Genomic DNA, 27,579 nt, shown 5'->3' with positions numbered 1-27,579 from the left:
AATCCCATAGTGAATATAAATTATGGCCAAGAGTACCAACAAATGTCTCCATTAGGATGACAATTTATAAGGCAGAATACACTGATAATACAAAAGTCCAACAATACTGATCTCATTATTAATATGCTTGGCCAAGAAATGTTACTTCATACTTGACAAATACTGTACACTGAAACATTATTTGCAGTGAATGATGCCATATGCTCAATTTAAAGTTAATTACTTTATCACCTTTCACACAATGTTCCATGTACTTTTCAAATAAACAATTTTTTTTTTGTATTTAAATCCATTACACTGCCTTATAAACACTGCTTCTTGCTGACAAAACACATGATACACAGAAATGAAATTCATGGACAAATATCAGGAGATGACAGTTAACTTAAGCTGCCATAAACACAAAACTTTGGTTACAGTTAACTTGTCACTTTCTCTACAAAAGTTAGTTCTGAGGATTGTTGAACAACTATAAAAATATTTATAATTATGAATCTGGACCCTTAAGCATGGAGTATACTACTGCTCTCATATATTTGTTCATTGCCGAAGCTATCTTTGTTTCAATTTTTGTTCGTCTCTCAGAGCCTTTCAAAGAAATGAAAACCATTTTACAATGTGGTTCTTTTCCTTTCTTAACATAATGTTAATTCCTGCACAGATTAAGCGTAATAATCAAGGGCTATTTTTTTAAGTTTACTTTAAAAGTTATCATGGGATTCACATTTCTCTTTACTGTACACTTTTTAAACTTACAGTTATACAATTGATCGGATGAGGGACGGAAATGGGAAAATATATTTTGAGGGACCTCTACTTTTGAGTTTGTTACCAGTTAGACGACAATTTCAAGCAACAGAATTAACAGAGCTGCAACATTAAAACAGATCTATCAACAGTAATGACTAACGCTTTATTTCCAAAACAGAATTAACTTGAGGCTTTTAATGTTTTTCTTCAGTCTTTACCATGAACATTAAAATTTTTTCCAGATAATGATTAAAAAAATCATATTATTCCAACTGGAGAAGCAAGGGCAGTTAAAGATGAAGCCGAGTCAAGTGGATTTGTACTGTTCTGTGCCATATTCTTGTAAATTACCAACATAACACAGTGACTACTGTCATTCTCCTTTATTGATCTTAAACCCATGAAGTGTGAGTTACGTTCCAAAGAAACCAACATTACAGCAAATAAATGCCATATACATTTCTTGTTCTTTAGCCCATGTTTTCAAAATTTTATCAACATGAATAATTCAACATAAATCAGTGAAAAAATGAAAATGCTCATTTGCAATGTTGAACATTTTACTATCTATTAAAAACAAATGTATTTATACTAACAGGTAATTTGTGATTTTATTAGACAAGAACCATATAATGCACCTGTAATCATAACAGCACTCCCACATATCAGACCACTGAAGTATGCCAAGTTACAAGTTTCCATAAGGTTAATGATGAACGCAATCATAAACTGGACTTCAGTCATTGCAAGACTTCGATAGTTTTAATGAAAACTGTGCCAAAATCAACAGCGAAGCCTATTACTATTCTTGCAACTCACAGCTCATGGGATTAAACAGTAGGAGTGTTCACATACTACACCCTAACACTGAAGCCTGAGAACATTTTTCCCAAACTTTGATTTTCAATCTTAAAAGGAAAGTCACAAAAGATACCGATAATTTACAGCCTTACTATGTTCACATACAAAATTGTGGAGGAAAAACAACTCACAATCACAACAAACACACCATGGTCTATAGATGATAAAATATTAACACACTCCCTGACACTTCTTCAGATTCTAAAAAAAATTCACATTTTCCAATTCAGTAGCCATTTTGTTTAAATATATACTGTAGTCCCTTACAAATGCAAACAATCAGCCTTATAAGAACTTTTGTACTTGATCCATTTTCCCCCCTAATTCTGTTAAGGTGGAAAAACAAAACTGAGCTACTCGAAAATGAGTGGCGAATGATGGGGATTGGGTAACTGGGAAGTGAGCTAACAACCTCACACAAGAAATGGAAAGTAAGATACTATTAGTCATCTCCGTTCAGTTACCACAGAATGCACAGCAAATTGCATCTTCAATTTGAAATTATTATACACAACTCCTATAATGTTCAATTTCACTCCAGCCCCCTTTTCCAAATTTCAAAGCTTCTGTTCGCTCGTCTTAAAATTGTCTCATATTATAACATAATTAATAAAAAATCATACACCAAATCATTCTCTTGTAAATGCATGAAACAATTCCCAGATTTTTCTATGCAGCTTATTTATACTTTCAATTTCAGTTAAGGACTGTTAACTCAATAACCCAGCTACCTGCTGACTTGGTGTTGCTTATATATTACACGCTTCTGAGTCATTCAGTATTCCTAATTTCATCTTAAAATATTTGGATACAATATTCCAGCTCAGTCTGCAGCTAGGCTTCAACCCAAGACCCCACACTCAACACCCCCACCTAGTTGCACCAGTATTGGTCACAAAATAGAAAGGAAAACATCTATATGTTAAAGGAATATAAAATTAAGGGCAACAGGAACCCTAGGACCCTGGCAGTATAAAAGTCTGCTGGTAAATGGATTTTATTTCATGCTAACCCTTAAATTTATATTACATTATTGGTCACTGACCAAAGAAAATTCTCTACTAAACTTGTTAGTAAATAAATGAAATAAAGTAAAACTAAATAAAATATATTTTATACATATTATTTTTTGGCTTTGAATTTATGGCTGAACTACCATTTTTATATGTGATGGCGTCTAATGCCAAATCACTGATGCATAAACAAAAATAAATTCCACTGTCTACACAGAACTGCAGAATAATGTATAATAAGCAACATATTAATATGACATTCAATACGTAAACTGTTAAGAACAGTACACTTAAGACACATTCAAAGAAAGCTGACACAAAACAAACAGTAACTGAAACTGAGCTGTAATGTTATACACCGTACTATACAACATTTGCAAAGTATTCTGTAACTGAAGTACCATCAGTTGGCGTCATGTAAGGGTTGCAAACAATGTCATTATCTGCAAAGATGAATGCATCTGGACTATTGTTTTGTCCTTCTTGTTATCAGAACTAAACTGATCAACTGAACGTTTATAACTGGTAAAAGTCTCTTTACATTCTAGTTTTCTTGCTCTCAAATTTTTTCTCTTGTTAGCAAATATTGTGTGGTGGTGATGAAGCCAAGAGAGTTCTCGTGTGTCAATGCTGAACTATGCCACACGAGATCTTGGTGCCTTCCATTTGAAAGAGAAAAGCTTTTGCCCCTGTAACACACTATGACTCTCCCATACCAGCATAACTTTATATTAAGAAGTCGAGGAAGCTAGAACATCAGACACCTCCAGCAACAGAACAGTACTTTCTAACAATTAGTTATAACTGATTACTATTATATCCCTGTGTGGTCACTACTGTGGTCATTGCTACAGGGGGCGGGAGTATGGGTGGCACAACTGTCGATACCCATTCCCTGAAGTTGTGGCACTAATGGTGGTGGTGGTGGCGGTGGTGTTGGTGGTGGTGATGGTGATGGTGGTGGTGGTGGTTGTTGTACATTATTACTATTGGGAGTGTCAACAGCTGCAGAGGTGGGACTCACTTCCCCATTAATTATCCCACTGGCTTCATCCATCATCATCCGGGCTGGCTGCTGAAGTGGGAGAAATGCTGACCCAAGACTGGGTTTCAACTGGAACGTCACATTAGGTTTCAGAGGACAGTAGTCCAATTTGCTCAGGTCTATCATTGGTCTCCTGAAAACCAAGATGTTGGTTCTCAGACTTACTGTTATCCTATCACAAAACTACTAAAGCCATTGAACAAAGAGAATTACCTGGTGTCTTCCACAAACTTTAGATTAACTTTCTCACACCCATCAGGTGGTTCTCTAGCAAGGAACTTGTTGATGTGTGGTGAAGTCCCCAGTTTACCAGTCTCTTGGTCAGGTGATGAACCCCTGCTGCCACCTGTATACATAAAATACATTACAGACTGGGGGCTGAAAAACACTGTCTGGTCACCACTAGCAGCCCCTCCAACTCCCCAAAAGGACTGCAACAAAATTTTCACTCTGTGTTCAGAAGATGGTGTTTTGAATTCTGATGATCTCACTCAGTCATTAAGACTAATATATTTGATTAATTTTTCCGATGATCAAATATTTGTCTGGAAACAAGATTTTCACAAATGTCTGACCCGTTACAAAAGAGTGGGAGTAAAGGCCACTGAATACCTGTAAATCAATATGCATTTCTGTGCCTAGATTTCAGATTTTTCTCTCGTTTATTTAACAGTGGTCAGTATCTAGAATATATAGCATAGAACAGTAGGATGATCAATAAAGTGGAAAGTAGTAATCATGACTAAATCAAGGTACAGTCCTGGCATTTGCTTGGAAGGACTGAGGAGACAGTGACAAACCACATCAGGACAGCTGATGCCCTGACTGAGATTTAAAATATATGCCCCCTGAATAAAAATACACTTTTACAGTTGCACCAACCAGTTCCGTTGATTTCAGATGCTAATATGGGTGGCCCTCATGCCCTATCCTTTTATTATGTATGTGGGAAAGTCAGAAATTATCCACACTTTCGATATAACACATCTTTAGGTTTGTCACATTGCCTTCTATGCATGCATGCCTAGAGTTCGTACTACTGTGGTCACTTGATCAAAGTTTGATCTTGATCGTGTCATTTTCCTTGATGCTGTGACAGTGTAAACATGGCCACTCCGCTAGCAGTGTGCACCAAGGAGGAACAAAGAACAGTGATCGGATTTCTCTGCTTGGAAGGTGTGTCAGGGGCTGAAATTCACTGGAGGCTTTCAACACAATATGGGGACAGGGCTCTACTGCATAGAAGTGTGTTTGAGTGGATCAAGAAGTTTAAAAGTGGCCAAACAAGAAATTCAAGACTCAATCTTCTGCAGGAAAGGTGATGCTAACCGTTTTTTGGGACTCAAAAGGGCCTATACTGGAAGACTATCTGGAAAAAGGGTGTACGATCAATAGTGCAGGATACAGTGATTTGCTGGCCAGCAATTCGCACCAAACACTGAGGCCTATTGTCGAAGAAAGTGTTGTTGCTGCATGACAATGCATGCCCACACATGGCTGGCCAGACTGTTGAAACCACTAACAATTTGGGTTTCAAGGCGCTGGAACACTCTGCCTACAGCCCACATCTTGCCCCTTCCAACTATCATCTCTTTGGACTGCTCAAAGATGCTTTACGAGGTCATCAATTTTCTACAGACAAAGAAGCGGTGCATAAATGGTTGCATAACCGAAGAAAAACCTTCTTCTTGGAGGGCATACGCAAGCTTGTGGACCGCTGGACCAAGTGCATTGATAAGGAATGAGACTATGTAGAAAAATGACATACTTGTTCAACCCCTACTTTCGTGTATATAAATTGGAGAAACAAGAGTGCGGATAATTTCTGACTTCTCTAAATATATGAACTCTTATAATTGCAAGTATTCAGAATTAAGACAGGGCATGAAATATTTAACAACACAATTGTCATTATGACCACTCAGCAAAACAATAACTACCCCCCTGCTGTGAATCAAACCCAGGCCATCTGGCTTGCATCCAGTCACTTCACTGACTGAGCTACATCAGCTCATTAAATGATGGCAAGTTTGACTATGGACCTCCATTGTTGGGTCAAAAATAAAATACGATATAACAGAAAATTATAAACATTTGGTACAGTCCAAGAAAGATATGTAGGAAGTTACATGAAACAAACTAGATAGTGAATAGTGGACAGTGATTTAATCTCCTGACCACAAGTATTGACTACATCTTATATAATTAATAGACATGATAATTGTGTAACAAAACAGTAAACATATACCATGAAATCTCAATTTAAAGAACCCACATTTTATGTTTTGTCATATTAAAGGTACACTTTTTTTGGTCGCAGACAAAGCTCTATATGCCTAAGATATATTTTACTTGATTTAAGGGTTTATCTGCATCTTACATACAAAATAATGATTCATATGGATCTCATTTTAGCATTCCAATTTGTAGCTCTTGTGAACATGGTACTGAACCTTCAGGTTCCATAAATTATTGGGAAGTTCTTGAGTAGCTGCATGACTGGAAGCTTCTCAAGAAGGGCTCAGCTCCATGTAGTTAGTTCCAACCTTTATGTGGCCACCCTTCCAAGGCATGCAATGAAGTGCAGATGTTGGCTCATTCTTTGTTCATCTGATGTCAGTTGGAAGTGGTTACTAGTTATTCTTTTTGTGCTGCATCAAAATTTTGTAGTTTCTTTGGAAGTTAACGAGCTTCAGTTGTATGTTTGGGGAAAGCTCACACACTTTTACTTAGAACTGTATGGATAATTGGTTTAGCATATAGTGTCTTGTTGCTTAAAAGAAACAGTACAAATATCAGTTGATATCTGAAGTTTTAATCATTATCCATTGGATTAAACTCTCTCAGAATTAGGTGTAGGCATATTAATTAGCTCGGAAACAAATATTGTACCTACCCTGAAGATCACTTGGAGGTCTAGAAATATCCATTACACCAGGAATGAGAGGGGAAAATGACTCACGAGATGGAGGTCCTAAGTGTGAGAGAAATACAAGTTAAAATAAAAACTATGGTACCAAATCCATAAGCGTTCATACTAAATTAACATGTAATTCACATAATTATATATTGAACAACCATAAGAATTCACATAGCCTTTAATTTGAAATAAGTAATGAATATTTGTACTTGATAACACACTATTTCATTAAAAGTCTATCCATGTTTACAAGAGCCCACTAAAAGTGTAAAATCTCCCTGGGAAAACCTCAAAGAAAAGAGTTAGGAATGATTATTAGGAGGCCTTGCAAGTCATGTAATGTCCCCAGACCTAACAATCAAGCACCCTGGAAATACTCACAGTTTGTCTTGTCATTTATGCCATCTTATTGAAATCATACTCCATCTGAGCAGTTCTTCAGTTATAAAGCTTTCCGGCAATGCATACTTGCACATCAATCAGAATTAACTGTTATGGTTTGATTTTTTCTTTAAACATGTACGGCTCGATGACTCCAAATGGTGCTTTACTGCCGCAAAGAGGCTGTTGCTGCAGCTATATATGAGTATATTCCCTTCAGCCCAGTAACAGAAGTTCTGTCTCATAACATATCCACTCTGGTGATAGTAGCCCCTATTTTACATTAGCAAAGCACTCAGCATCTCACCTGAAACTTCCATGGTCTGTCTACAAGAACTGAAAGATGCAATTCCATCTCGATACTTAAGGCAATGGATGAACAAACTGAATTTTATATGAACCATCCCTTGAACCTTTGTGAAAACTTGCTGAGGTTTGAACAGCCAACACACATCACTCAGCTGAGCATGGCAGACCTTGATGCAATGTATTCCTTACCCTATCAGTGTCCTCTAGTACAGAAAGAAAAGGAGATCTAATAACAAATTTTGAGGTTAAACCAACATAAATATAGAAACTATCACTGTTTTGCATACCTTTCCAAGGCACTCCTGAGTCAGAGTTAAGATATGCAGTACACACAAGGTCTGACAATAGTTCGCAAACTTGCCACCGTATGATTGCCATGGCAACATGGTTTGATTATGTTAGCATATCAGCATTTCACAACTATGTTGTTGTTGATCTATGTCAGTCTCTTTCTGAGTGGGGTCCATTATTATCTGAGTGTGTTTTGGTGTGCTGTCGCAAGAATGTTGGAGCTTGAATTAGAGCAACAAACATTAAATTTCTTGTTAAATTTTGAAAGAGTGGAAGTGAAATCAGAGAGATGTTAGTGCAAGTTTACAGGGATAATGCCATGAAGAAAACAGCAGTTTACAAGGAGGTGACAAGTTTTTCTAAAGGAAGAAAAAGTGTCACCAACAGAGAGATCAGGATGGCCAACAACAAGCAGAACTGAAGAAAATGTTGCAAAAGTTTGTCAAATTGTGCGTGAAAATCATCAGCTGACTGTCAGGAGCATAGCAGAGCAAGCAAACATTGATGGGGAAACCATCAGGAAAATCTTAACTGAAGATCTTGACATGAGGAAGGCGTGTGCAAAAATGGTCCCGAAGGCGCTCACTGAAGAACACAAGCTAAGAGACAAAATTTGCCAAGACCTTTTGGAGAGGCAAGATGACATTTTTGGCCATGTCATCACAGGTGATGAAACATGTGTCTACCAATATGACCCTGAATCCAAGAGGCAAGTGCATAATGGAAGACTGCCGATTCTCCAAAACCAAAAAAGTTCTGTCAGTCCAAATCAAAAGTCAAAACAATGTTGCTAATCTTTCTTTAATATTAGAGGGATTGTTCATTATGAGTTTGTACCACCTGGACAAACGGTCAACCAAGTTTACTATTTGGAAGTACTGAAAAGGCTGCGTGAAAAAGTCAGACAGAAATGACCAAAACTTTTTGCCAACAACTGATGGATCTTGCATCACAACAATGCACCCGCTCACACGGCATTGTCTGCAAGGGAGTTTTTAGCTAGTAAACAAATAACTGTGCTGTAACACCCTCCCTATTCATTGGATCTAGCCCCAAAGACTTTTCTCTGTTCCCAAAGATAAAGAGAATATTGAAGTGAAGGCATTCTGATGACACTGATGACATCAGGAGTAACATGATGGCAGCTCTGAAGGCCATTCCCATTTCCAGGAGGAAATGGTCAATCATCTGGGACATCACAGTATCAGTCATTCTAAAAAAAAAAGTTTTTATGTACATGTGTCCTGTTCTGAACGGTTTCCAAGATCCATTATGTAAACAAGCACTTTGTCTCATGTATCCATTTTTCTTCTGTACACTTTACTCTTCATCCAATCCCACAAACAAAAGCTGATAAGGTTAAGTCTGGTGATCTTGGTGGCTAGTTAATAGTACTGCCATGGCTGATCCACTGATTAGGGAAAGTGTCACTGAGCTGTTGCATCACAAGTCAGGTATAATGAGAAGGGGCTCCATCATGCTGAGGGTAATGGCAATCCATGTAGCTGAAGGAACATCCTCTAGTGGTTCTGGTAATCATTTTTTAGAAAGTCTAGGTAATTATGTTCTGTCATACAATCACCTAAAATAATGGGACCAATCAACATGTCATCAATCATATCACACCACACATTGATAGAGAAATGTTGTTAAAAATTTGTTTACACAGTACTATGTGGATTGTTGTGAGATCATCGATGTGAGTTACATGTGTGGTTGATTCTGCTACAGGTGAAAGTAGCTTCATCAGTGAACAGTATTAATGGAAGCACCTGGTGATGAGTATGTAACCAGTGACAAAATTCTAGATGCATGGCACTGTCCCCTGGGTGTACATTTTGCAAAAGGTGGGGGGGGGGAATAAGATACAAGCTGTCATCATGCAATGTTCACCACGTATGTGTTCATGAAACACCAAGACATGTAGAAAATCTCTGTGTACTAGTAGAAGGGCTATGCTGTACCATTTAGAGAATATTTTCCTGTTCCTCCACATGTAGTTAGTATGCTCGTTCAGATGAAACATGAACACTGGAAAGCGTATCACATTCACACAATGTACTGAACACCTTGGAAAAAACACTCTATGGTCCAAAATTTTGTGTACAGAAAACCATCGATAGTATTCAACAGCAGCAGTGGCACCACCATCGCAGAAGCCATAAATGTACAGCATATCAGTATATTCAGCATCTGTGAATATGTGGGCATTTTTCACAGCACGCCTACAATGTCACTATCAACAGTCACAATAGCCAACTGATGCTGCACATCAATTCACATGCTTCAGACAATGGCAAAATATGGTGAGAGGGAAGGACAACATTGAGCACCAAACACAAACTACTGTACAGTGAATTAGCTCTATCTCAGAAACCATTCGGAACAGGACACATGTACATTCACACTCTTTTGCTTAGAATGACTGATACAATGACATCCCAGAATACTGACCTTTCTTCCTGGGCCACCTTTTATATATATAAAAAACCTTAGCTTGCTATTCTGTCATTATTACAGCAGTATGCAGTATTCATTGTTGTTAGTGGTTACAAATACAAATAAAGATGGCAGTAATAGAGGTAACCATGTTTATGCCAGTACTACACCCCTGACCTTGGCCAAAGAATAGTTACCTCTTTGTAGCACCATCAACTGCTCTATAGCCAGTTGTCTTTCCAGAACTGAAGTTCACAGCATCCATATTAGGTGGAGTTGTGGCTTTAAATTGTCTCTCAGGGCTATACTGTATAAGACTTGATCAATAAGAAGGATATTTATGGAAACCATGGCTAGGAATGGAAAATGTAGAATTTTCCCATTTTGGTTTCAGAGCAGTTCAGTACATATATTACAGGTGATATCAGTCTTGACTTCTACCAAAGTCACCTCCAGTAGCAGCCCCACTTATTCTATCAAGATGTCTTCCTAAAACTTCCTGAGTTCACAGCAAATATATTAAGTTAAATCATGACATATCAATGGATATAAGGCATAAGAGTAAATTAATTGAAGGGATATCTGTAGAAACCATAGGCACAGGAGGGAACTGCCAAATCTCCCTACTGAAATTTCAATGGACTTTATACTAGTCATGGTAATAAAACTTGTGTATTTATAATATTAGTGACTGAATGTCTATATATATTCACATGACACCTTCAGAGCTGTACAAGGGACGTGCCTACATTCAATTTAAAATCTTGTGAGTGATTACAAATGGGATTGATTCTATTCTGAAGTAAAACGAAATGGAAATTAGGAAAACAAAGTTGCTTATCTCTAACAGCATGGGGAACGATCATTTTCATAGTGTTCAGAATAGTAGTCACTCCAACCCAAAAAATCCCATATTTCATAAAACTGGAAATATATGAATCTTTCGTTTTTATAATCACTTTTGTCTTAGCATATGTCTACATGGGGAAATCATAATACCTTATGCACATGTTAGAACTTCTTCTGGTATTCACACACTTTCAAACCTTGTACTGGGTTATAAAATTGACATTTAATAATGAAAATGTGTTCTACCATTAAGAGCTATCAAAATTGGGATTTTCACTGAATTTCTGCATTGATATGTGAGTTTACATTGTGAACATCACTGCCATACAGAAAAATAGAGAATAACGGTATTTCTACACAAGGGAAGGAGTCACCATGGCTGCATCAGACAATGTGCTGTTTCAAGAGGTGGAGTATCTCTCTCCCTATCCAAATATATGTCACCTGAAGACTGTGAGCTTCCAGTGAAATCTCCACCAGCTGGAGTTTGAGTGTTCACTGAGCGAGTGGACCTGAGAAGATCAGCCAGTGGTGCACGGTGGCCCTCGGGTGTAGCCTGGTATGTCTGGAACTATAACAGGATTGTGGGTTAAAATCTGTTATAGAAGCAAACAAGCTCTGTAAAAGGTATAGCTGTCCCTGTGCTTAACTATTTAATCACTACACCATGAAGGCATATGGGGGAGTGGATATATAGATCCACATTTTCTTGACCTCATTACTAGTTGGAGGCGAGTGGTCAGCTTCACACTGCGGCCACTTTACCTTCCGGGAAAGAGCCCCTGGTACCCATTGGATAGATCGTTGGGCGGACCCCAGAGCCAGTCTGGATGACGTGAAGAAGAGAAAATTCTTGACCCTACCAGGACTCCAACTCCAACCTCACGGTCTTCCAGCCCGTAGTTAATCGCAATACCGACTACGCTCTCCCGGCTCACACAAGATTTGTTCACCTAGAAAAGTTCCTTCACACTTTCAAGATCTGTACAAGGTGGCTTTAAAGACCTTAACCCTTTAGAATCTGAATATATTCTGAATAATACACAAAAAGTCAGTTTGTATCTCACAAGTAACAAATTATATCTCCACTACAAAAATAATCTGGTTAATACTGCTTATGAACCAATCACCGTTGATTGTAAGAACCATTTTAAACATACATATACACTCTGGAGCAGAATTAAGAATGTTTATGTTAAAGCAGCTGGTATATATACTAACCACTGGGCTGTAAAGGGTTAACTCAGGTATGTCAACTGTATGTGGACACAGACAGAGCAAGTTACAAAAGGAACTCTGTGCCAGCCAATGGGAAGCAATGTAACATCCTCCTATACAATCAAGCCTATTTCGGAACCTTCATGTTTCAACTCTGAAGATGGAGCCTGCATTTTCCTTGAAACATCAATATCTGCCCAAAAGACTACCAGTGCCAGAACCCAGAAAACCATGATCTTAACAGTCACTACTGTGAAAACTTCAAAACTTAAAAACTGGTAGTTTATTTTCCAAAGCTGCAATGTGTTATATAACAAAGCAATTATCAATGTTACATGTTGTGTGCTCCAAATACAAATCATTTCTGGGGTATTACTGCTAATAAACATTAAATACAGTGGAAAATAAATAGCATAAAAAATTCAGTAATGCAGGAAACCTACAACTATTGTCAGAATAGAACTGCAGGTAGTTGAAAACTGTATAAGTGGAGTCATGAAGCAAATTTTATTAGTAACTTCCAAACTAAAAATTGTGTTAACATTTTCAGTCCTCTTCTTTAGCTACAAACTTTAATACTGTCTGCAAGGATGTTGTTAAAGGAAATCGTTCTGCTTGTAGAATTACCAAGAAATTGAACATTAAAAGCATAAATGAACCATACATTAAAAGAAGTGATGAATAGTAATGGGTACTTAATGATCTACTGCAGCAAAGCGAATTCAGTTTGCTCACAACTAACACATTTCAAATATTATACCAATGTAAATTTCTATCTGCAGGAAATAAATGAAATACAATGACTCTAATAGACAAACCAAAGTAATGAACATTGTATTTCATGTAAGCAAGACAGGAGATATCAATAAACATTTTTCTCTCTTAATTTTTGCTTTCCTCGATTGGTGTACAAGTCCTACTTATTCAGTCATACGAATGTGATATTCAAGGATATACCTGGAAGCAATAACACATGAAAACAAAGACCCACAATGAAGTTAAAGCAAGAATAAATACAAAAAATACTTGTTATAAATCAGTTCCAAAATGTTGTCTTATTTGAACACAATGTACAATGTCTCTTATATGAGAGAAAAATAAATGACAAATGCCTGAAAATAAAGTGGCAAAGAGCAGTTAATTCAAGTAGGTTGTCTGCAAATATAACATAAAGAAAATGACTACTGTGATTCTGATGGTGAAATCTCCTGGAAGGCAGTCATACAAACAAGCAAAGAAAAAGATGGCAATATGATATTAAAAAGCATCAGAGATATAGGTTATGAGGATGTAAATTGGGCTGAAATGACTTGTAGTTCTACTGTATCAGGAGTGACCGTATAATGACAACTTCGTGATACAAACTTGAAATAAAAAATACATCCCAACCTTCTCTTCTTCTCTCTCAGTATCTTGAGCTCCATTTGATTTGAGCACCAGCCTCTCAATCTCTTGGTTAAGCCCTTCTATTGAGTTCCTTATGGGAGGTCGAGGCACCAATGGTTTCACAGGAATGTTCACTGGGACTGCTTTAGAGTGGGATGCACCTGGAAGACAGCCCAATATAAAGAGTAAAAGACTGTATTATGAATTACAGATTATTTAATAAATGTGTCAGCTCTGGATGTCATTATCATAAAGAGAAACATGCACATGACAAAAAGTGCTAAGTCAAAAAACATTTTAGAAGAAAGTTATCAAGGCCTGTTTGAAGGTACTACCCCAGCACATGGCTTAAGGAGCAGGGAAACTATTCAAACCCTGTCAGGAAAACTACAGTCCTAGTCACAATTCAAAGTGAAAACTCCCTGACTACAAGAAAGGCGTTATTAAACAAAAACAGGGAATCAAAGTGAATAAAGAATAACAATGGTGTAACATGAGAATGTCCAGTTATCATCATAGTAAAAGCAAACTGTACCAAAGCCTACCAAACTGTTACCAATAACAGCATATTCCAAGCTAACGTTTCATTCTCAAAGCACAAACACAACATTTTCCAAAGACATTTAATTTGGATGTCACATATGCCTACTGTCTACACTGAATAATTTTTACACTAACAGTTGCGAAAGAGTTCAGTTGACACATGAACAATCATGAAGTATGTGGCATGAATTCAGAGGTGTCCAACTAGTGATACACATGCTGCAAATGGCCTACCTATTACTTTGTGTTTATCTCAGTAGTCCTGGTGTTCATTTATTGCAAAAGAAATGCTAATGCTGCAGTGTCATTACAGACTTCACTGCAAAACATTTCAAATGAAAGCTGTATATCTTAATGAGCTCTATATTCTATGCCATGTATCAATCTCTGTTATCATACGCTTTTCTGAGAAAACATATAGTTCAGTTTGAGGCTCACGTAAAGTAGGGGATCGACATGAAACAGAACTTAAAACTGCATTATAATTTCTAGTACATACTGCCCAAATACTAAATCTCATTCACACATGTTCAGTAGGTTTGTACATAAAACATGGATGCATTGACATTACCTACCCGGTATGGTGGTCATTATGTTCTTCATGCAAAAAATGCATAAAAATGGAAGTGGAACCCTGATATCATGATACTTTACTAAATAAATACAAATTGTTTAAATATGTAACTACAAGACATCTCCTAAACCTAAATTATATATAACACAATATGGCATCAAGGTTTAAATGATGTGGGTATGGTGATATTTCTTCTTTGTAGTGATTAATAAATTAAATTGAAAATAACTAAGAACATTCTAATTCTAAAAGGTTCTGATGATGGTGTATAACACACAGAATTACTTGGGTTTTGGACTTTTTCAATTGTCCAGTATTCTAGAAAACAGAAAACACAATGTTTCAGAAACCAGATCTGTTTCTGTCCTCAGGTGAGGGGGGGGAAGACACCTGCTCAGTTGGGCCCTTGGAAAGAGTTGATCTCAATCACAGGAGATTAGCTCTTTCTAGGGGGTCCAAATGAGTGTCTTCCCCCCCCCTCACCTGAGGGCAGAAACAGATCCAGTTTCTGATATGCCACGTTTTCTACTTTCTGCAAAATTGGACAATGGAAAACATCCAAAAAAAAAAAAAAAAACAGTAATTCTGAACATTTTACTTGCAGCCAACTACTAATCAAAAGGGAACCTTTACAACCTGAAGCCCCTCACTATTTTCCTCATGTCCACAAAAATGGATTATACATATTCTGGTCACAATTTGCTGCATACTCACAAGTCCTATACATATTCCACTCATAATTTGCATCACATGTGCATGCATGTGAGATTAAATGCATCAGTTTATACTGAACTTGAATAACATGCATAACACATGAAGAAGTGCACTGAGACTTATGTATGTACACTGCATCATGAGTTCTAAATGTCACGACTGGAATACAAGCAAGTTTTCAATGTTACACCAGTAACTGATGACTGCAAAATCAGCCATTATGCTTAACTGTAAAACACGTGTTAAGGCAGTGGCATGTAAACTGTACATGAATCCATAACTGTTAATTTATCTGCCAGATAACACATTTCTAGTACCATACAGGTAATAAAAACCATTCTCATAAGATGTCTGAATAGAATCTGCATCATTTGTAGTTTCACGCCTATGACATCTCTTTTCATTATGTTGATCACACTGTTACAGACAGACTACAAAACGAATTTCACAAATGTATATTTATGAAAGACAGGGAAAGTGATAGTCTGCTCAGGTAAAAAGCCTTGGTTTTATGCACTGGTTTTCCACAAGTACAACGTTAAGAAACAGATGGTTCCAATGATTTTTGACGCTATAATGAAGTCCTCATTATAAGCTATACTCATTCTGCTGTGAATTCAGTGCATGTATTTGTATGATTAAAGAAAAGAATTTCAAATTCATACCATTACTCCAATTCCAAAAGAATACCAACTCACCCATGGCAGTGGCTGATGAAGTAGATGAAGACGAGGAGGCGGAGGAGGAAGAGGTTGTGTTTGTGCCGGTGCTGGGCAGCAACACTCCACTGTGTTGCAATTCCCCTCCACTTTGTATAGTCAGTGCAGCTGAAGGTATGGACACAGTTGCTGGCATTGTGGCAGTGGGCTGAAGAATCAGGCCAAGTGCGGCTGTTCGCTCCCGGCTACTGGGACTGTCCTTGTTTGCTCTTTGCAATCTGCACCATGTATATGGAGCATTCTCAAAATATATCACAGATCATGAAGGAACATCAACATCTCTGCTTAAGAAGAGTAAATGAAAAGGCCGGAACCTAACGCATGACATGCCCTAAGTTAATTGGTGGTTTCTCTTCAAGACATCAAACATAAATGAAGATATTAATCCTGACTCCCAGGCCCTAGCACAGACCTGATTAAAATGCCCAAGTACCCTCTGAATAAATGCAGCTGAACAGAAACATTCACCAAATGACTTTCAAGCTACAGCATGTATATACCATATGAAAGCCAGTTCTGTCTTCTAAACATATACTATGCTGGAGTCTGTCTATTCAGAGAAACGATGTAATAATTGTTTAACAATGAGCTGACCTCTTCAGCTGTGTGAGCATTAACACAGGTACCCTGAGCCAATCTAGTCAACACATGGCATGCAAAGGGTTAAGAAAATATATAATAACAAGGCAGGTGATCAATCAATTATGTAGCATGGAGTCAACAAAGAGAAAGTAATATACAGAAAACATGTTAAAAACTGGATTCTATATCATGTATTGAGAATACATAATCTGAAATTATACAGTATTCATTTTCCATAAATTACATGGTATTTAATGGGTACATATGGCACATAATACTGGTAGGTGGATGAGTACAGACATTTTCAAAATATAGCTTCAAGTGGAGCTTCAAATGTTTTTTCACATCCCTTTGCTGTTAGTACTTATCATTACACCTACTTCACAATTCTTGTAAGATCAGCATTGAAGTTTGTTCCTTTTTTGCATTTCCTACCTGTAATTTTATTTGCTTACAATACATATTAATGGAGCACTGAATTTCTTGAACTACACATCAGACCAGAGGAGCAGGAACACTGTATCAGGTACATATACTTGCAGCCTGAATTTTAAAAATTATAACATGTCCCAGTGTGAAATAGGATTTCATCATAGGACAAAATTATATACAGGAAAGTACTAAAAATAATCACATTATTGACCTAATTAATGCAGTGTTTCTTATTAATAATTAGGCTGTAAAACCCATCACCTTACCGCCTTTCACTAATACGCTGTGAATTTTTCTATGGGTTCTAAAAAGTTGGGTTTATCTTATAATCAAGTTGATGGCATGTTCACATGCTAAGCCTCAAGCATGAATATTCTTATGTCAAAAATGTTAAGTAGACGCTAGGATGCTTCCAAATAAGAAAACTTAATCATATTTCAATCATGCCACTACTATTTTTCAAGCCTTTTATTATACTTGTATATAATTACAGAGTAATAATTTTTCCAAAATTCCAGTTCTTCTTTCTTAACAAATCTTAGATATTAACTAATGAATTCAGAAAAGTTTCTGGCATGCAATAGGCCTCCTTTTTTTTTTTGTGCAAATATGTAAATATCTCCTTTATATAGAAAGTCACAAAAGTAAACTTTGGGGACCAGCAGTAGTTTTTCTCAAGAAATCTATTTGTGCAAGTTTATACATATATCTGAAATTGTTTGAAGTTCTGACCTTCATATAAAACTCTTTTAAAAAATTAAAAAAGAACTGTGAAACTGCATTTCAGAAGATGAAACTTGTGTCCAGTATAAACAAATGTCTAACCTATGAGGGGAGGGAGGGGGATTATGAACCAGCATCATGTTTATCCTTCTTTTGAGTCTTGGCTACACTGACAGGTAGAAAGATCTGGCAACACAATAAGGCAAAACACACCTATAACATTACAGAAGTGTGTCAACAGAAAAGAACTCTACCAGAAATGCTGTTTCTCTTACTTTACTGGTGAGGTGCCTTTTGAAAAATGGAAAAAATCTGTAGGCATTGTACTGACATAAAATACAGCATTTATTTTTCATCCACACAAGTTAGTAATTATACAGATGTAAGTTACTGGGTGAACAATGGCATAATAACTAACATGTAGACAGAGAAAAATATCATACATAGCAGAATGCTTCAATACAAAAGTCTGCACATCATAAAACTGAAACCACTAAGCAGTGTTTTGTGTCTGCTTATTGGATGTGATGGAAAAGGCATGCCTAGCCACTAATCCTGAATTTTCACCAAATGATCAGACATTCTGGTCTTAAGTTCTGTAAGCATCTCATTCTGTTTTGAGGAGCCAACATGCCATAAGCAGCTTTCATAGGCCCATGAATATGAAAACTGATTAAACTACAATTAAAATAAGTGAGTGCATTCACTGATCCCATTAAACATGAGAGATGAACTGACATTTTCTATATCCTGTGTCTTGATTTTATGAATGATGTAACAAAGAGGAAATTATCTTTCTGAATTACACAGTAATTTAGATTCAGCCCACTGACATATTAATGTAAACTGACAATGGAATTCAACAAACAATAAATATTTACAAGTAATCTGTTTGAGGATATAACATACCGTCTTATATATTTTTCCAATTTATCTTCATTTCCACTAGAGTCTTGACACCGATGCAACTTTCTTTGTTCACTTGTCCATTCCTCAGTCTGAAAAATCAATGAAGAATCTATTATTACAAGCCTCGATACATTTAGAATCAAAAGAAAAGACTGCATGACAGATGGCTATAAAACCTAAAAAAAATATGCGGGCTATATGTGGAGACTGCTTTCACTCCTGCTCTTGGGACAAACATCCTCTTCCTCTTCCATACCCCCATCTTTATTGGTCATCATCTAGCAGTTTACACTGTACATTGTTTTGTGATGAGAACAGAAACAGCATGTTTCCACCTAACAAAGGGAGGAAGAGAGCTGCAAAGTGTGCNATTAACCAGAAGAACCATGCGGTTCACAGTCATGAAAGGAACATTCTTCTTACAGGTACATTGTTTTGTGATGAGAACAGAAACAGCATGTTTCCAGCTAACAAAGGGAGGAAGAGAGCTGCAAAGTGACAGTGAGTCTGGTAACTCTCAAAATTAACACTTACATTAAAAATATTTATTGTATTTGTGTGGTNAAGAGAGCTGCAAAGTGTGCAAATATGTTTTACAAAATAAAAAGAGGCCTCTTCATTTAGGGAGATCATAATCTCTGGTTAGAAAGCTAAAAGGAGAAGCCTGTGAAACACAAGTGCAAGAGATACTCCTGACACCAGTGAACAACAACCCGAGGCTACAAAAAATTACTGTTGACAATAAGGAACAGTGTATCATACAATAAATACACTCATTTCATGCTTTGAAGCACAAAGTGTTCACCCTGAAGAAGATGCTGCTTGTTGCATGAGAAGCAGTTAACTTTAATGTGGGGGAGGGGCACTTTGAAAGGTAATCTACAAAACTGAATTTTGTTTTAAGGAAAGTAGGAAAAATATATCTGTAACAATGGTACAGGACATGTCATTGCATGGAGGGCCTGCCATCTGAGAATAATCATTAAATATCATTCCAAAGAATATCCCACTGTGTGTTTGGACATGAATATGGTCACACTGCACAGTACAGAACTGTTGGAAAATGTAACAGGAGTTACAACATGATAATCTAGAGAGGAGACACATTCTCATTCACACAGATGGCAGCATGAGTTTTATTACAGGTGAACATATAATATACAAAGCAAACTGTACACTGGGCAACTTCCATCAGACAATAAAGTATGTCAATTCTGAGAATTGTTTAAATAGAAGATAATTGTGACTGCACTCCTCAGTACATCAGACAATAAAGTATGTCAATTCTGAGAATTGCTTAAATAGAAGATAACTGTGACTGCACTCCTCAGTACATCAGACAATAAAGTATGTCAATTCTGAGAATTGCTTAAATAGAAGACAATTGTGACTGCACTCCTCAGTACCTACATAAATATAGTGACTAGTATTAGATAGAAAAAGTTCTGAAAATATTGCAAAATTTGTAGAGTTCTATCTTCTGGGATGCAACACTACATAGTCCACTGAAAGTCAACTGATGTTTTCGAGAAACATGTCACCTCCATCTTCAGCATCAAACAAACCAAGCAAACAACCAGCATGAAGCAGACAGCAAGCAGAGCCCTGCCTCTGGCTTATTCTTAGACCCTGATGATGGGGGTAACATGTTCCTCCAAAAGACCAGCTGAATTTCAACAAACTACAAAACATTATCTACCACAAGACAGAACTCATAACCACCACTATAAGAACCTCAAATCCTACAAAAGCAAAATTTCTCCCTGTAACTAATTACACTTTTAAATTTAAGATAGCAACTGGCAAACATTTTGCTCCTGAATTTCTTATACACTGCATATTACCATACTATAGATCCAAGTGGACATCTGTACTGTACAGAAGCAATCCAGCACATATAAAACATGGCAGGAACAACTGGACAATAACAAAGCTCACAGTGAACAGTAAGACAAATTATTTCCATTACACATCAAATACCTAGTAAAAGGTAAAGCTATCCCTGTAACATGCCGTAAAGGCCCATAGGGTTGTGAGACGTTGAGGCTCCCACATTTTCTAGACAATCAGCCCACAGACGGCATTGAGGTTGTCAGCCTTACATGCTGGCTACCCTTTACCCCCCAGGAAGATCCCTGGTACTCATTTCTCTTAAGAGGCTTGACTCGATCCCAGGGCCATAGTGTGGCTGGAAGGATTATGTAAATTGAAAAAAATCCAATGACCTCATCAGGACTTGAACCCGCAACCTTCCAGCTTGTAGCATAGTGCCTGAACCAACTATGCTACCATGTACCCCCACAAATACCTAGTAACTATAAATATTTAGGTCCCTCTACCCATGTAATTTTAAATATATACTATACAGAACTCTTGCTGGTGAATCTTAGAAGGCTAGGCAAGCACATTTAAACTAAAGATTATACAGTGTTCAACATCACAGTGCTTCTACGTGCAACTTTCACGCTGCAGCAATTTTAATAATATTATTACTTTTAAATTTATTATTATAATATGTACAATTTAAATTATCTGAAAGTTCTTCCTCAGAATGCTCATCTTTGCAGGTTGGAAACACCATGGACTTTCTGGGCATGTGTTTAAAATTATGTACAGTGTAGAATCACTATTAGGGACTTCTTCAGAATTTGCAATAATTTGGCCAAATGTTTTTCTGTGGATTACAACTCTGATGATCACACTGCCACAATCAGCAAGATGTAGTGGAACGCAAAACCAAAATAAGTTCATTTTTTAAACATGGTCTCAGTAATAATATGTAGGCTACATAAAATGTTTTAAGACTTATGTTAAAACTTACACCTTTATATATTTTGACACTTAACTTTATTTTATGATATGCAATCTAAGTTTCAAAATAAAGTTCTATTGCCTAAGAAGACACGTGAAGTACATTTTGTAACTCCCAGAACATATTTTCAGTAGCACTTCCACAATTCAAACTTCCACTGATTTTGCCCAGGGTTCGCTCCCAATTAGTCTGAACTTCTGAGGGCTTGCTGTACTTGCAGTTTGAGGATAAATTCTATCAGCAAAAAGAGGGAAAGGCAATGGGAAGCTCACGCTCTCCAGTGATCAGTAACATGCTTATGGACTACTCTGAGAAAACAGCACTGGATACAGTAGGCCACAAACCTCCTAATTGGCTAATATATGCCAATGATACAAGGTGGTTCAAATATGATCAGGACTGGTCTGTGTGTAAACAACCCGCACTGCGCAGCAGCTGTGCGACTTTGAGAGTGTGAAGCCACAACCTCCACCCTCCCTCCTGTTCAGTCCTGTCTGGGAGTTGCTAGAGTGATGGGTGAACAGAAGGTACCGCGGAGCATGGAACAACACACTGTGATCAAATTCCTCGGGGAAAATGTCCCGTCTGCTTACATTCACCAGACTCCAAGAACAGTATGGGTAAGAGTGTCTCTCACAGACCCGTGTGTTTGAGTGGTGTAAGCGCTTCAAAGCGGGCAGAGAGCGCGTGGAGAATGAACCGCATGATCGTTGGCTGCGAACATCCATCACTGAGCTAAACACTGATCGTGCAGAGGAGCTTATTCGTGAGAATAGGCACATCACTATCACGGAACTTGGAGCAATGCTGTCCATCAGTGTTGGCAGTGTAGAAGACATCGTGAAATACCACCTGCACTATCGCAAGGTGAATGCACGGTGGGTACCACGCACTTTGACAGAGGTGAACAAAATGGTGCGCATACAAGCTGCCAGTCATCTCTTACAGCAGTTTGAAGACGAAGGTGACATATTTTTTAAGTCTACAGTGACCACCGATGAAACGTGGGTTCACCACTTCATTTCCAAGTCCCAGCAGTCATCACGCAAGTGGCGGCATACCAGTTCTCCCAAACCCAAGAGAACGCAGAGGAGCCGTTCGGCAGGAAAAGTGATGGCAACGTTCTTCTGGGACTGGTAGAGGGTTATCCATGTAGACTGCTGGGACTTGGAAATGAAGTAGTGAACCCACGTTTCATCGGTGGTCACTGTAGACTTAAAAAATGCATCACCTTCGTCTTCAAACTGCTGTAAGAGATGACTGGCAGCTTGTATGCGCACCATTTTGTTCACGTCTGTCAAAGTGCATGGTGAAAGTGAAGGAAGAGTTCTGATCCAAGCAGAAGACAGGTGGAAAGCGGGTAGCCTTCCTTCAAGACAATGCATACCCCCATATGGCCAAAACATCAATGGAAACCCTCCGGAAATTGAAATGGAACCTCCTGACACATCCGCCATACAGTCCCGATTTGGCCCCATGTGATTTCTACCTGTTTGAAAGGTTCAAATCAGACTTGCAAGGCATGTGGTTTGTGGACGACACCGTCATCCAGACTGTTCGGGAGTGGATACACCACCAACCACAAGACCTTTTTGAAAATGGCATCAGGATGCTTCCAGAACGTTGTTAAAAATTTGTTGACTCCGGAGGGGAGTATGTTGAAGACTGATATGTGCAAGTAAGTGTTTGGCAATTATGGTTTTTAAAAAAAAATTCATCCCGGTCATATTTGAACCACCTTGTACTTTCATGGTTTGGCTCCATGGACCAGCCAAGATTACAAAAATTTTATCACCACCTCAACAGCCTCAGACATATCATGAAATTCATATTGGAAGTGGATATACTCTTCCTTTCATGGACATCTTGGTCATGAAGAGAGATCCTAATTTAACCGTGAAAGTGTCCAAGAAACCCACCAATAAAATGTCAAGTTCTCCTTGTGCTTAATTACTTAAGCACTATGCCATGAAGACACATGGGAGAGTGGTGGTATAGCTCCACCATTCTTGGCCTCGGCACTAGATGGAAGTGTGGTCAGTTTCACGCCACATCACGCTCCCCCCTCCCATACCCATAGGCTAGGATATTGTGTGGCTCCAACTGGTCTGGACACTGTGCAGAAGAGAAGAATATTGCCCTTCCCGGGAATCAAACCCCAGCCATCCAGCCGTTAGCCTACTGCTATACTGACTAGGCTAGTCTGACTCCTGGAAGCCTACTATCCATACAGGTTATTTATATCTCCAGTCTGACCATCCCCAATACACAAAAAGAGGAGTCACTCATCACTTCACTACTTTACTTTGTTTGGCTTGTTTTGGACTTCATCCATCGTCTGGTATGTAAAAGACCATGACATTTCGGAGAATGGATCTGTCTCTGTCTTCAGGTGGGTGGGGAAGAATAAACCTACTCAGTTGGGCCCGTTACAAAGAGCTAGTCTCAATCACTGGACTAGACTAGCTCTTTCTAACGGGCGCAACTGAGTAGGTTTATCCTTCCCTACACACCTGCAGATGGAGACAGATTAAGTCTCTGAAACGTCGTGGTCTTTTGTCTTTTACATACCAGACGATGGATGAAGTCCAAAACAAGCCAAAAGAAGTACAGTATACACCATCGTCAGAATCCTTCCAAGTCTAACTTCAATACTTACTTACTTATTTACTTACTCATGGAGCTGAGCCCATCTTGAGAAGCCCCCAAATCTGCAGCTACTTAAGAATTTCCCAGCATTTTATGGAACCTGAAGGTTCATTACTGTGTTCACATGAGCCCTCCCCTGGTCCCTATCCTGAGCCAGATCAATCCAATAATTACCATCCCATCCTATCTCTCTAAGATCCATTTTAATATTGTCCAGCCACCTATGTCTTGGACTTCCCAGTGGTCTCTTTCCTTCTGGCTTTCCCACCAATATCCTATAAGCATTCCTCTTCTCCCCCATTCATGCTACATGCCCTGCCCATCTTATCCTCCATGACTTGACCATCTAATTATACTTGGAGAAGAGCACAAGTTATGAAGCTCCTCATTATGCAGTCTTCTCCAACCTCCTGTCACTTCATGTCTCTTCAGTCCACATATTCTCCTCAGCACCCTGTTCTCAAACACCCTCAGTCTATGTTCCTCCCTTAATGTCAGAGAAACTTCATCAATACAGCTAAGGTTGTGTCAGGATCAGAAAGATTTCAACAGGGAAACTATGAACATAAAACATCATCATAATTCACTGACTGCATTATGAAACCATCCTTTTTCAGACAGGCCATAACATAGCACAGTCATTATCCCATATGTTAGTAATATTTAAAAAAAATGTCAACACATTGGGAACTGTTTCAGTGTTGGAACCATTTTCAAAATCAAACATGCATTCCATAGGACAATGATGAAAACTGGACTTGCTAAAAATACCCTGCAGACAAAGCAATATGTGCACAATATTCCACAGGATTATGGCAGATGTTACAGCAACACACCTTCCAAGTATGCACTGTGGAGCACAAATACAATCTGACCCAAGGTCTGTTTCAAAAATCAAAATTGACCCAACACGAATATAAAGAAGGCCACAAAATATGACTGATATGATGAATGTACTTGGAATTTACTTTAAAAATTCTGAGATGATATATTTGGGAAGCAAAATACAAAAATCCAAAACAATTTCTGGTGGAGAGGTGGCCAGCGAAATGGTTCAAAAGAAAGTAATAATTACATCCAGTTCTATTACACCATAAGAAGAAATGATGGGACATAATGCTAATAACAAACAATAATCCAATCCACTAGAGACAACTACATTTCTAGAATGAATATGTAACTGAAGCATGGTTCAAAATTTCAAAGAGATTTCACAACACATATTAAATATATATGCTTTAATAATATATATATAAAAAAAGCTGGTGTATAATTTACAAATTATTACAAAAAATAGCATATGGTTAATAAATTAGAAATGTTTGTACTAATGAGAGATTTGAATGCACTAATAGGCAAACATAATACCGAAAGTAGTACTTATGCATCTCAGACTTGAAATTCTCACAGTGGTAACTATGAAGATTACTGTCTTCTGGGACATATAACCTGAAGATGGAGATAGTTATCTTCCTCCAAAACATTTGTACCTATCTACCAAACTATAAGGTATCACATCCCAGAAGACACTAATTTCCACTGGCACATCAGGTGAACTGATCTACAACAAAAATGAGGGCAAATGGAAAGATTCTGTTTTATACAGTAACATGAGTGTAATGGATAACTTTTCCTAACAAATGAATTCACAAATACAATATACATTTCATCAGCTAGACGTACATGCTCTCCCAAGATTACATAAATTGCAATCAAAAGACACAATTGGTATAATATTTTTTGCAATACATAGTGAATGAACACAATCTGGTATCTCAGCATACCCTAGCAGTAATATCACTTCTTTACTGCACAAAGTGGGGGAGGGATTCCCCAAGCTACAAAATGAATGCGGCACTCTAACCAATATTGCAGATTTTGGATCCACACTGATCCTACTCTATTATGTACCACCTTCTTACCACATATTTCCGAAGAATAAATCATTAGCTTCACATAGCAATAACAGAACTCTGACTACACAGTGTTCTCAACTAACCTGTGTTGATTTGTCAACCAGTAAATGTCCACAGTACATGTAAAACTTCTCTCTTGGCCACTGACCCTTCAGATAAATTGTATCCAAAGAGGCTGTGCGGCGTATCACACTGCCCCCACTGAAACTGTTACTTGATCGAGAATTTAGAGTTTTTGATTTTGCTGAAAGAATCAAAGCAACACAAATAACATACTTCAAATTCCCTCACAGATTATTTTCTTCTCAGTGTAAAATGGCACATACATAAATTTATAGGACACTGTTAAGGACTGCCAATTATTCGAACTGCGGGCCAACTTAAAGTGCGTTAGTTACGAAACTGCACAGAAATGACTTTTGGAGATAAAGAAACGATGTACAAGAGATTTCATGTAAATTAAACGATTGGTTCCATACACTTTCTTTGTTTCAGTTGCAAGCGATAATATAAAGCACCATTATTTATGAAACAATTACGAGGAAAAATATGGCCAAATGGTGAATTGCAACAACCTAATTCTTCCCAAATGTATCCGGGCCACGGTAATTATAAAAACTGATTATTCTGACACTTAAATGAGGTCCCAGTACCTTTATAACTCAAGGATCCTGGGCTTCTCTGACCAGACAATGAGGTGTCCGGTGAAATCACAGTTTTCCACGCAGATGTCGGCGATAAGGTAGGGCTGTTACTTTTACTTTTTCTTAAATTACTGCCCTGCCTTAATAACGAAGACATAGGTAATGTTGCTCGCATTGGACCTTGCTTTGATGATGAGCAGGGTGAAGATTTTCGGAATCGTTGCGACCCTTGTCCGGACATTTTATCATACAGATTAATGAAATTTGTTTCTTATCTATGCAGTTAATGATATGTAGTAATTAAAGTGACAGCTGTACATTCAAACACAGGCACACATCCATTCGACGTCCGCTCCTTGGTTGTACCTCACTTCTTATTCAACTACTCTACTCTCTGAGACTTTCCGTTCCTGTCATTTACGATATTCTGTTGTCCTCGGCTCGTATATCACGTGACATAAGATTCGCGATCCCATTGGCTCACCTACGCGCTAAAATAGCGCCATACTCAGTGACATTAGACAATGAAGTTGCAGTACCAACATATGATTGAAATTACTAATCTGTCAAACCCACCATTTCGTAATATGAATGGGGAAGGAATTTCATGCTGTGTAATATGTACACTAAGGCGTGTTACGCTAACGTGGAAACGGATGACGTGAAACAAATATAAAGTCGTATATAATTAAATCTGATATTTTATAAACAGTATTTTTTACTATTTGGTCAACTAAATGGTTGTCTACGAAAACCTGTGAAAATAACCCTTTACTCTTAGATAGGAATACAATGCTAAATAAAATATTTAGGATAGAATAGGGCGAGTTCTGTCTTAGAGGGACATAATGTCTTGTAGTCAGCTGAAAGTCAACTGACATTTTGCAGGAACATGTCAGT

At 37.8% G+C, this 27,579-nt stretch overlaps 1 protein-coding gene across 1 annotated transcript; it reads right to left on the bottom strand.

Annotated features, from left to right (window-relative positions):
• Positions 1–247: 247 nt before the first annotated feature.
• LOC111871888 (protein FAM117B) lies at positions 248–27,090 on the bottom strand. The gene is made up of 9 exons (XM_023865271.2): positions 26,689–27,090; positions 26,119–26,279; positions 18,659–18,747; positions 15,992–16,230; positions 13,466–13,623; positions 11,303–11,429; positions 6,566–6,643; positions 3,883–4,015; positions 248–3,802 (listed from the first exon to the last, which is right to left on the bottom strand). Exons 1-9 carry the CDS (start codon positions 26,918–26,920, stop codon positions 3,439–3,441), a joined length of 1,581 nt encoding a protein of 526 aa, XP_023721039.1. The 5' UTR covers positions 26,921–27,090; the 3' UTR covers positions 248–3,438.
• Positions 27,091–27,579: the final 489 nt, after the last annotated feature.

This window comes from Cryptotermes secundus, unplaced genomic scaffold, assembly GCF_002891405.2.
Source record: "Cryptotermes secundus unplaced genomic scaffold, Csec_1.0 scaffold1350, whole genome shotgun sequence".
In the NCBI taxonomy this organism is placed as follows: Eukaryota; Metazoa; Arthropoda; class Insecta; order Blattodea; family Kalotermitidae; genus Cryptotermes; species Cryptotermes secundus.
This window is presented reverse-complemented; position numbering and strand designations above follow the sequence as displayed.